The sequence below is a fragment of the Malaclemys terrapin genome, chromosome 7, assembly GCF_027887155.1.
Source record: "Malaclemys terrapin pileata isolate rMalTer1 chromosome 7, rMalTer1.hap1, whole genome shotgun sequence".
In the NCBI taxonomy this organism is placed as follows: Eukaryota; Metazoa; Chordata; order Testudines; family Emydidae; genus Malaclemys; species Malaclemys terrapin.
In genome coordinates, this window is record NC_071511.1 from 40,451,582 (window position 1) to 40,463,926 (window position 12,345).

Sequence of the window (12,345 nt, forward strand, 5' to 3'; positions counted from 1 at the left end):
CCACCATGTCTTTACTGTTGTTGTTTGCCATGCTAGCTGAAGTAAAGCTCGCATGCATATGCCTACCTGAGCTACAATCACACCTTTGACTGCAGTGTAGACATACCCAGGGAGCAAACCAAGCTCATCATCCACTTTCTCCCAGTTCAAATGTAACTTTACTTCTTGAAATGCCTTCAGTCTGTATTAGCAATATTAATGGATGCATTAGAAATGCCTAGATAGCCAGATTAAACAGACTAGATACATCAAAACAAATGCACACACAAAGAGCGGTGCCAACCAACATCCTTTAGGGATGGAAGTGATGATAACCTTGGACCTGATCCAAAGTACGCTGAAGTCAATGGGAAAGCTCCCATTGACTTCAGTGGGCTTTGGAGTAGGAACCATCTGAAGAACACATGGCTATTGTTTCTGTGCTTTGGTTTGGCCATGAGAACACTGAAATAATACACAGAGCAGACAAATGTATCTTTGCACAATCCAGAGCTACATGCAAATCAGAGGCTCTTATATGTACAAAGGCTGCAGCTCACCCTCATAACCACCACACCTCCTTGCAGGAGAGTCAAGAGCAAGAAAAGGGCTCGGCCCCTAGCCACAGCCATGCAACTGCATCTCATCTCTGGGTCGGGGTCATTGTGTGGTTCTATTTCTGCAAGTGGTGTGTAACAGCGGTGAAGCCCTAGTGGCACAGACTCCGGCATGGGTCAGCAATGCAAATATGTACTCAGGTGGGACTCCTGCTTCGGGGAAGGAAGAGAAGGATTAGGGAGGAGAGGAATGTTCGGCCAGACGGCGTACGGGTTAAAAGACAGTGAGACTGTCTGTATAAAAGAACTCACTGTCAGAGACTGTGAATCGAAGTAGGTTTTTAAAAACCCCAAACCCTTTCACGTTTCCCAAGATTTATTTATTGCTGTTATCTTGACCAGCCAGAGAGGAGATCTAGATCATCTATATTTGCTAAAGTAATGGCCGTGACAAGCAAGAACACATTTTCTATATGCTCCGTATCTGATTCGAATGATGCCTTGAAGATATTTTTAAGGTCAACAGGTTCCTTTAGCAGTACTTCCAAATGGCAAAACCAATTCGCAGCACCTGGGGAATTCTGATCAGCGGGGCACCGATGGAACAGGCACTTAGAGCTGCAGACCCTGGCCACAGTCCAACATAGCACCAAGGCACATATTGAACTTTAAGGACGTGAGGAGTCCCGCTGACTTACAAGGGACTATACATGTGCTTAAATAAACCACATGCTTAAGTGCTTTGTTGGATCAGGCCTTCATTCACTTGATGCATTCAGTCCAACTAATGCTCTGGGGTGAAAATTAAAGCTACCACCAATTTCCTTTTTAGTTTTTCTCAATTATATATACCACTGCTCTTATTCCTAAGAAGGTGGCTAGCTTTTCCTGGCTGCCAGTATCAAATACCCTCATATCTGATTGGTTCAGCCCAGAGTGATTGGGGAGAAACGACAATCCCTGTGGATGGATGGGAGGTGTAGAATAGATGGCCTTCCAATGGCTATCCCTGATTACAATATTTGCTGAGTTCAGGGTGCAATTAAAGATTTGAACAATCTTTTAGTTAAATCTAGAAGTTAAGAACAGTCTCTTAAATGGTTTGTACTCATTTGATCAACATTATTGTAAAGCAGTTTTTGTCCATCTCCTGTGCTTATGCCTGGAGTATGTCATGATTAAAAATAGCCAACTTGTTTCCTTGGCTGTACCTTTGAAATGAAACAAAGGGCATCTTACCTCTGTTAACATTATTAGGCCAACAAAGTATGATACAATCGAAAGAGCAAGAATCAACAGTTCCCTTCTGTATCCTCTTCGGAAAATCTTTGGGTACATATCCACCACAGCTGTCACAAGGCTTTCAACACACACAAACTGAAACAAATAACAAAGAGTCCAAATAAGATACATATCTCTTCTACTCTGGGGAATTGGATTTGCTAAAAAACCCTTCAAGTTCCCTCCTATATTCTCATCAAAGAGATAGACTGAAAAATCCTCGAGGATACTGTTTAAAGTGAAGAACAAAATTTCAGAGTCAAAAAGTCCAAACCTATGGATTTCGAGGCCAAAGCCAAATTCCAAAAGTAAAAACTATCATAATCGCAGAGTGAAATTCATTGTGGAGCACAGGCCCAGCACAATATTTAAGTCTTTAAAATATGTGCTTAAATGGGACTTAAATGGTGCCCCGAAGTTGAGATGGGTGTACATGAGGAATTGCACACTCATTGCACTGTGGAACTGTCACTTAAAAGAATAATAAGCAGCACTTAAGCAGCACTGTAATCTTCAAAGTGTTGAGCTATTTATCTTCAATAGCCTGCGGAGGTAGGTAAGTGTGTTTCTCGCCATTTTTACAGATGAAATAAAATGAAGCAGAGTGATTAGGTGTCCCAGCACAGGCCAGACAATGTGTCACTGAAAGAGCTTAGAGCAGAACTCAGGAGTTGGTAATTTCCAGTCCCTTTTGCATTCTGCTACATCAAGTTGCATCTTGGAAATGTGTAGACCTTATAAAACATTAATTTGAATGATCTGAAGTGCTGAAGTACAATACAAACACCACACAGCTTTACTGTACAGCCTACAATCATACTTATTTCCTGAAACACATACAGATTTCTTAGATAATATGAGACACTCATTACCATACAATATGTCTGGTGAAGCAATTCTTGTGCAATTTTTCTATAATTAAATAGACTGGGCAATAGCTATAGTGCTGTCACTATGCTGCATTACCTAATTACATCTTTCTTGCCATCATATCTTGAAATATGAAGGTATAGCATAAGCACTTTCATTTTCAGTATCCTCTTCCCAGTGATCAAAATTGCTTGCATGTTGGTTTGAAAAGAAACACATACCATTGTGCTGTCGTTGTTTTACAATGAGTGGACTTGAACAGTATTGTCAATTCTAATTGAATGTTGATGAAATAGCATACCATACTGACATTAATATTAAAAGCAGAACTCAGATGAATCACTGCTTACAATTAATAATAAAGGAATCTGCAATATGCAGATTTGCTTTTTTTTATCATCAAATAAGAAACTTGAAATAGAGGCTTTAAACAGGGCCAGATCCTCATCAGGTACAAAGAGGCATAGCTCCCTTGACTTTAAAGAAGCTATGCTGCTGTACATATGCTGAGAATCTGACCCAACTTTTCTTTTAAGTGATGTTTGATTCATACCTGACTATCTAATCCAAGGAATATTAGCATCATGAAAAACAAAGCTGCCCACAGCGGAGAAAGAGGCATCATGGTGACAGCTTTTGGGTAGGCAATGAATGCAAGTCCTGGCCCTGAAAAGGAAGCAAAAAAAATGCAATTGCTTATACTTTAACATTCTCGTGTGATAAATCAGATGTGAAGAGCTAAATAAAAGAGAAAGCATAAATATAAATAAATAAATAAATAAATTTAAGCTCAATGAAAAATGCACTGCTATAAATGCTTTAGCAATTGTTGGATGTGCGGGAAAGTACTCTGCACCAGCCTGATACCCCCCGGGCACAGATTACTTCCCTTGAAGCGTCAGCTCAGCTGGGCCAGATGGCTTATTGCAGTGGCAGAATGAAGGCTCCCCCCACTCCCTGCCCACATGTGCAGCGCTGGGGTGAGGGGGTTGTGGTTCTATGGAGACAGCTCTGTTCCTTGCACCCTCTGGCTCCCCTGTGCAGGCGAACAGCCAGGGTCACCATTCGGCCTTAGCGAGTCTGTGATAACCCCACTTAGCATTAAAAGAACAATTTGTCTGAAACTGTACCAAGTGGCACAGCGGCAAGTGTTAAGAACTGCATGTTGGAAGCCATTTGCAGCACACAGCAAGCATAACTTCTATTGGTCCCACAAAACCTACGAACACTGCTGTGTAGTCTTGAGTGCCATCTGCTGGCACATTATGTATTAAGTAACTATGTACCTATATACAGACATCTTTTTTGTTGAACAGGCTTGAACAGCAATGATCCCTTCTCCAGCCTAGCTAAATGTCCACCTGCTCTCTCCCTCATGCTGTTTCTTCACCAAAATCTCAACATTTGCCTACTGCTCAGTCTCTTTTCCTCACCCTCCCGCTATTGCAGTCTCTTGCCCCATTAAACCACAGACACTAATTTAGTGCAGCACTTATGCATTCCTGCAATGATAGCAGAAATAGTCCTGCTATAATCTGACCATGAGCATACTATGGCTATTTCACTTAATATGCTATTTTACAAGTCCCTGTAATTTCCGGTGGCATTTCTATTCTGTTAGCCTTGCACTATCTAGTTTAGTCATTCTAGGGAAAAAATAACATATATTTACCATAGCAATATCAGTGAATGTTACTAGCTATACAGATTCCTTGTTATACTTGACCCAGTTCCTTCAATTCATTTTCAGTCCATTTCTCCTTCTGAACAATCTATCATTAGACCATTTCTCCTCCTGGGGAGATCCAACATTCACATTGTTCTGACTGGGTGCTAAGTGATCCTTAGGGAGTCCATACCTTTCCAGACCTAGAACAAGAACTACTACACTGCCAGTCTTAGTTGGGATTCCTCCTACAAGTTAAGCCCAAGCAACAATACTTGAGAAGTAGAGAGAGAGAATCATCCAGTAATCTTGACAATCTCATGGGCTCAGCATGGTAAACAAAGACGCTCTTCTCTGGATGGTATAGGCATCAACCAAATCCCCTAACTGCATATTTCCTGATGGATGATCATTGATAGCATTAAGAGATACAATCAACTGTTAGAAATGTAGAGCCAGATCCTCAGCAGGTATAAATCATAGAATCACAGAAATGTAGGGGCTGGAAGGGACCTCGAGGGATCATCTAGTCCATCCCCTCATGCTGAGGCAGAACCAAGTATACTAGATCATCCCTGAAAGATGTTTCTCTAACCTGTTCTTAACAACCTCCGAAGACAGGGATTACCCAGCCTCCTTTGGAAGCCTGTTCCAGTGCTTAACTATCCTTATAGTTAGAAATTTGTTCTTAATATCTAATCTCAATCTCCTTCGCTGTGATTAAGTCCCTTACTTCTTGTCCTACCTTCAGTGGGTTTGGAGAACAATTGATCCCCATCCTCTTTATAACAGCCCTTAACATATTTGAAGACAGTTATTATGTCCCAACTCAGTCATCTTTACTCAAGACTAAACATGCCCATTTTTTTTAACCTTTCCTCATAGGTCAAGTTTCTTAAACTTTTGATCATTTTTTTTCTCTCCTCTGGACTCTCTCTAATTTGTCCACATCTTTCCTGAAGTGTGGTGCCCAGACCAAACACAGTGCTCCACTTGAGGCCTCACCAGTGCTGAATAGAGTAGAATTACCTCCTGTGGCTTACATACATCACTCCTGTTAATGCGCCCCAGAATGATATTAGCCTTTTTAGCAATTACATCACACTGTTGATTCATATCCGATTTGTAACCCACAGATCCTTTGCAGCAGTACCACTGCCTCACCAATTAATCCCAATTTTGTAGTGGTGCATTTTATTTTTTTCTTCCTAAGAGTAGTACTTTGCACTTGTCTTTATTGAATTTCATCTTGTTGATTTCAGACCAATTCTCCAGTTTCTCAAGGTGGTTTTGAATTCTAATCCTGTCCTTCAAAGTGCTTGCAACCCTTCCCAGCTTGGGTCATCCTCAAAAATTTTAAGCATACTCTCCATTCCATTATCCTAGTCATTCATGAAAATATTGGATAATACCAGACCCAGAACAGACCCAGGGGGGACCCCACTAGATATGTTCCCCCACCTCCACCCCGATAACTACTCTTTGAATATGGTCTTTCAAGCAGTTGTGCACCCACCATATAGTAATTTCATCTACACCACATTTCTCTAGTTTGCTTATGAGAACTTCATGGTATCAATCAATTGGCTCAGCAGGACTTCAGTGGACTTACAAAGATTTGCACCAGTTGAGGATCTGGCTTGTTGCTCTTTTATCAAAAGAAGCAAACAGTTCAGTGTATTTTGGTCCAGCTAATTTACAAGAAATCTGAATGATTTATTATATGGAAAGTTTGTGGAGAATTATCTCATCTATATAGCTCAACTGGGGAGGGACAAAAGTAGACATGATGAGAGGCCAGAGTGGGTTGTGGAGATAATGCACTGAAAATTCCCCATGACAAAGGAATACTTGGCTGCCCAATTATAGCAGCTTTGTGGCACAATATAGCCAGGATTTGGCCTCTTAACTTCTTGGATTTTGCTGCTTTCTATCATAATTTTAATGTTATTCACACATAGATATGTGACCACAAAAGTATTACATTGATACCTTACACATTTTACAAGCAGTCATTCTAATTAGTAGCATAGCTATTAAATAACAGCACTTTTCTAAACTGTACACAATGCAGCTTGGATCAATGTCAACCTATCTAATTACTGGAGAGCAAGAGAGTACCCAGACAAACTTTATGAACACCAACAATCATGCATATTTATACCCACATGAAATCTCCTTATGAAACTTACCTGATTCTGCGACTTCTGCTATGGGCACCCCTTGTTCATAAGCCATGAAACCAAGGACTGAAAAGATGGCAAAACCAGCAACAAAGCTTGTGCCACTGTTCAAGCAGCAGAGCATAATGCAGTCCCTGAAAAATAAGCCAAAAAACCTTTGTTTTATCTTCAGTGGCTGTTTGTTGTTGTTGTTTTTTTTACCAGACTTCACAGTAAAACAAACATAACCCAAAACTCCAGCGACACATCATTAAGTTCTAATCCTGCATATACTTATGCATGTGAATAATCTTTTGCCCAAGAATAGTCACACTGATAAATTTACTCATGTGTATAACTGTCAGCAGGATGATGGCTTCCAACTCTTGCTGTAATTGTAGTTGGTTAAATATGAAATCTGTTGTTGCTACCCCATTATTTTTGTTTCTTTGTTTTTCAGTAAAACCGTAAAAAGATGTGCAAGAAATGGACACCTCAAAAGGTTTGGATGACAATGTACTTCATTAGCGGTGATATTTATAGAATGTATTTTATTCAAGAGGATCCCAAAGCCCTTTAAAAATTATATATGTACAGCAGTCACTTGCCACCAAAAAGAAGCCACACCAGGGTGAAAATGACAGAGGCATAAACGCCTAATGAGAAATATAGCAAAGGACTCTGGAGCAAAGCCTTAGTCTTACAAAAATGTGCCAAGAGATCTTCAGTGCTGTAGACATGACATTAGTCAATATTTCAGTATATAAAGCAAATAATTATTATTATATAAAGCAAATAATTAATCGTGGCCAGGCCCTCAGTGGCTCAGCAGTAGAACTATGCCAATTTACACCCGCTGAGAATCTGGCCTCCAGTCTCTTTCAGAATCAAATCTATTTCTTAGATGTCCTCATCACAAAAATCACCACTGAAACTCTTTTCGGTAGAATCAGAAAAGTCTAGAGATGGAATGAGCTTGGAGAGTGATCTGCTCTCTCACACCCTGCATGTGATCCCTCCATATCAGAGTTGAGGTCTGTTTATGGGGTGGTGTGGGGAAATATTTCATTAACATGTGAAATGTCACAATAGTAAACCACGTTTAAAAGAGAGAGAATCCTTTGGGAAGACGTGTTATATTTGCTCAAAGCTCATCTGAGAACCCTTGTTCACCCTATTTTCAGATAGCACTTTAGCCTTGATGAGTGCTAAGGCAGATATGACATCCACTTTGTTAAGAGCCATTTGCTGCGAGAAATGGCTATGTAGTTGAGATTCTACTAGCCTAAGATTTATGATTGAAAGTGAATTAGGATCCTCAAAGATCGATGCACACACAGCAAGCCAGAATCTCTGCCAGACCTCAGCCTTAGCCTGATTTTCTCAGCACTATCGGGCTCTGAGAAGCAGGCCTTCTACAAGCACAGATGACCCAGATAAATGTCTAAAAGGTTTCATCTCTGCATAATTAAGTAACATGCCACACATCTTTCTCACAGTTTCATGGGGTCTTCCTGAAACCATTGAGATAATTAGTATATGTTCTCCAAGCCCTGGAGTTTATTTCATCATATACAACAAATATGCAAATGTATCAAAACTTATTTGCCAATCTCTCTAAAATTGTTTTTTCCTTTTTCTCAAAGATTTTTATCCTACCGTCAGACCTCACTGCTCAGTCTTCAAGTTTATGGTTACCTTGATAATCTCTCCAAATTTCCTGTTTCATAGACTGTTCTGCATTTAATTACAGCAATAGATAACACTAAGTGCTTAGGTATTGCATATTAGCCATAAATCTTAAAGCATGGTACAAAAGTGAATAAATATTAGTACCCCCATTTTAGAGATGGGAAAACAGAAGCACAGAGCGGTGGCTTGTTTAACATCACACTGCAAGTCTAGGTCAGAGCTAGGAATAGAACCCAGCTGCCCTGGCCCCCCGTCTGAGTCTATCTCCACTGGGCAACACTGCCTTTCATGTCTGGCCTCTCTAACACCATCTCAACTTTTTTCAAATTGTTTCTGAAAATCACTTGAATTCTACCTTGTTATTCATTTATTTTTAATATGGTATACGTGCCTGTGTTTATAGAAAGCCATCCAGTCATACATTGTGAATGGTGGCATTATGCCCCCAGGTACTGGCTCAGAAAATCAGTAATTATCACTGGAACTGTTTGATACTTTTCAAAGAAAGCAAAGAAGGAATGCACCGAAAAGCAGTTTCTCTCTGCTTCTGTCCCCAGGGTGGGAGCACTGTGTACTGTGCATGTTTGGAAGTGTGCAGACTGAAGGGGCATTTCACAAGCAATTATTTTCAGTTTACTCAGACACTGAGTTGATCATTCTGGAGAGAGCCCAACCTAGGCTCTCTCACCTGGAGGGAAAAGGCAGCTCAGTGCAGAGCCTTTGGTGGGGGATGGAAGAAATAAAGATGAGCTTTGGGGGAATTCCCCCAAGAGGAATTCTTCCAAAAGGGAAAAAAACCATTTATTTATTAACAAGAAGTACTTGGAATACATTTCTCAAAATATATTCCATCTTCAAGACTAAAGAATACTTTTGCACTTGGATTATTATTGTTTATTATATATCCTAAAAAGTCATAAGTATTTGTGGTGCTTTACATACAAACAAGAAACACAATGGGCTAGATCCTCAGCGATGCAAATCAATTTTCACCAGATTGCAAATGTAAAGTTCCATCAGCCGTGGATCTGGCCCAAGGTCCCTACAGGAGGGCTTTCCAGTTCTTTTTCATCTGGATCATAACTTGTACTATGTAGAATAAAGCCCACAGAACTACCATAAAACAAAATACACACCTGTCTTTAAACAATGCATATCTTCACTGAATCTAAAAAATGAGAAAGGAGCTAAGGACACTCAACCTAGCTAGTAAGCCTGATTGTCTCTACATATGAATTGAAAACATCAAGTTTAGGGTTTGTGTTTAGATTTAATCTATCTATGCTTTCCTACCAAGCCTATCATCATAGTATCTGACCACCTTTTATTGAGTGTCACAGGGACATTTGACCACATTTGGGAAACAGTCATTCTGAAGAATTCCCTGAATTAGAGTTACAAATGTAAGTCTTATCACATTGTTACTTAACATAAATACATGCTGCCATATCCAGGTACAAAACTCTGAGGAATGAGCTGAGATATTAAGTAGCTTATGTGTCATGGACAGAGGTGATGGTTGGATCACAGAGACATGAAAAAAACCCAAAGCTACATATACCCCATTTCCTCAACTCCACAGGAGCACTATCCAAACACAGCAGATGTATTGGTTCTGATTCACTATTACATTGCTCAAGTTTTGTACCACTGTAACTGCACTGAAATCAATGGCGTTATACTGGAGCACAACTGGAGCAACACAGCGTACATATTACACTGACCTAAAGGACTCAAACCCAAAAAAACCTCCTGCATCCTCAAGCCTCATAACTTTCTGGGTGCGGGTGGCTCCCTGCCAAGATCTGCTCACCCTCATGCAATCAGACTTGGCCCACAAGATCCCTCCATCGAGCAGGAAGCCATAAGTAAGGAATCCCATGACAGCTAAGATGGGGTAACCGGGTGTATATATGCCCCCCCAGGCCACCAAGGACTACAGCCTAGAGTATGTCATGACTCTCAATGGAAGGACATTTTGGCCACTTTAAAACTCAGCACCTCATCTCTCGTGTCTTCTGGTGGCCTTTCATGTGGGCCAAAGTGCAGGCCTATGTGGCTTCTAGCAGTGTGTGTGGCTGCTCCAAGGTGCCACACAATAAACCCCTTGGACTCCTGCAACCCCTTGAGACTCCACCTGGCCCCTGGACAGTCATTGCCTTAGATTTAGTAGTAGAACTACCCAAGTCCAGAGGGTTCACAACCATTCTGACAGTAGTGAACCACCTCACAAAGATGGCACACTTCATCCCCTGCATTGGCCTACCCTCTGCCTTGCTCTGGGTGGACCAATTGGTCTGCCTCCATGCCCTCCCAGGGTGCATTGCCTCCACCCCCGTGCACAATTATCCCGTATCTGGCAAGAAACTCTTCGGATTATGGGTATCTGTTCTTGTCTCTTCTCCGTCTAACACCCTCAAACAAACGGTCAAACAGATAGAACCAACCTATTCCTGGAGCACTATATCTTCCACCAGAATAACTGATCCTTGCTGCTATCTCATGCAGAGTTTGTGTACAATAACACAGAACATGTGTCTATGGGGCAAAGCCCTTTCTTTTTAAAACTACGGGTTCCACCCTCGGTTCTACCCAGAGCTACCCACAACCCAGCAGCATTGGACTGGATAAAACAGAGACATCAAAACCAAGATGACCTAAAAGTTCACCTGGAAGATGCCCAGAAGAGCTACACACAATATGAGGATTGCCAACAACAGGAGGGTCTGGCTCTTGATGAAAAACCTACACAAGAACAGGCCACCCCGTAAACTGACTACCAGTTTCTTAGCCTCTACCAAGTTTGCCAGCAAATTAACCCCGTCACCTTTGAACTAGACTTGCCCCTTCTCACTGAACACACCTAGTTTTCGACACTCCTGAAGCCACACATTCAGGAACCATTCTCTCACCACACTGATATATAAGAACAGCCATCCTGGGTTAGACCAAAGGTCCATCTAGCCCACTATCCTCGTCTTCCGACAGTGACCAATACTAGGTCTGTTCAGAGGGAATGAACAGAACAGGTAATCATCAAGTGATCCATCCCCTGTCTCCCATTCCCAGCTTCTGGCAAACAGAGGCTAGGGACACCATCCCAGTCCATCCTGGCTAATAGCCATTGATTGATTGATGGCTCTATCCTCCATGAACGTATCTAGTTCTTTTTTAACCCTGTTATAGTCTTGGCCTTCACAACATCCTCTGGTAAGGAGTTCCACAGGTTGACGGTGTGTTGTGTGAAAAAATACTTCCTTTTGTTCGTTTTAAACCTGCTGTCAATTAATTTCATTTGGTGACCCCTACTTCTTGTGTTATGAGGAGTAAATTACACTTCCTTATTTACTTTCTCCACACCAGTCATGATTTTATAGACCGCTGTCATATCCCTCCTTCATTGTCTCTTTTCCAAGCTGAAAAGTCCCAGTCTTATTAATCTCTCCTCATATGGCAGCCGTTCCATACCCCTAATCATTTTTGTTGTCCTTTTCTGAACCTTTTCCAATTCCAATATATCTTTTCTGAGATGAGGTGAACACATCTGCACGCAGTATTCAAGATGTGGGCCTACCATGGATTTATATAGGGGAAATATGATATTTTCTGTTTTATTATTTATCCCTTTCTTAATTATTCCCAACATTCTGTTTGCTTTTTTGACTGCCACTGCATGTTGACTGGATATTTTCAGAGAACTATCCATAATGACTCCAAGGGATCGCTCAGTGGTTTGAGCATTGGCCTGCTAAACCCACGGTTGTGAGCTCAATCCTTGAGGGGGCCATTTAGGCATTTGGGGCAAAAATCTGTCTGGGGATTGGTCCTGCTTTGAGCAGGGGGTTGGACTAGATGACCTCCTGAGGTCCCTTCCACCCCTGATATTCTATGAAAAGATCTCTTTCTTGAGTGGTAACAGCTAATTTAGACCCCATCATTTTATATGCATAGTTGGGATTATGTTTTCCAATGTGCATTATTTTGCATTTATCAACATTGAATTTCATCTGCCATTTTGCTGCCCAGTCACCCGATTTTGTGAGATCCCTTTGTAACACTTAGCAGTCTGTTTTGGACTTAACTATCTTGAGTAATTTTGTATCGTGTGTAAATTTTGCCAGCTCAATGTTTACCCCTT

General features: G+C 41.1%; 1 protein-coding gene across 1 annotated transcript in view; it reads right to left on the minus strand.

The window, feature by feature from the left end:
* The window catches only part of SLC6A11 (solute carrier family 6 member 11), a 191,515-nt gene that overhangs the window by 19,016 nt on the left and 160,154 nt on the right, over positions 1–12,345 (minus strand). Inside the window, exons 9-11 of the mRNA XM_054036296.1 lie at positions 6,546–6,670; positions 3,241–3,353; positions 1,776–1,913 (exon numbers count right to left, since the gene is read on the minus strand). Of these exons, the coding sequence (XP_053892271.1) occupies positions 1,776–1,913; positions 3,241–3,353; positions 6,546–6,670 (376 nt within the window). The remainder of the gene's footprint in view (positions 1–1,775; positions 1,914–3,240; positions 3,354–6,545; positions 6,671–12,345) is intronic.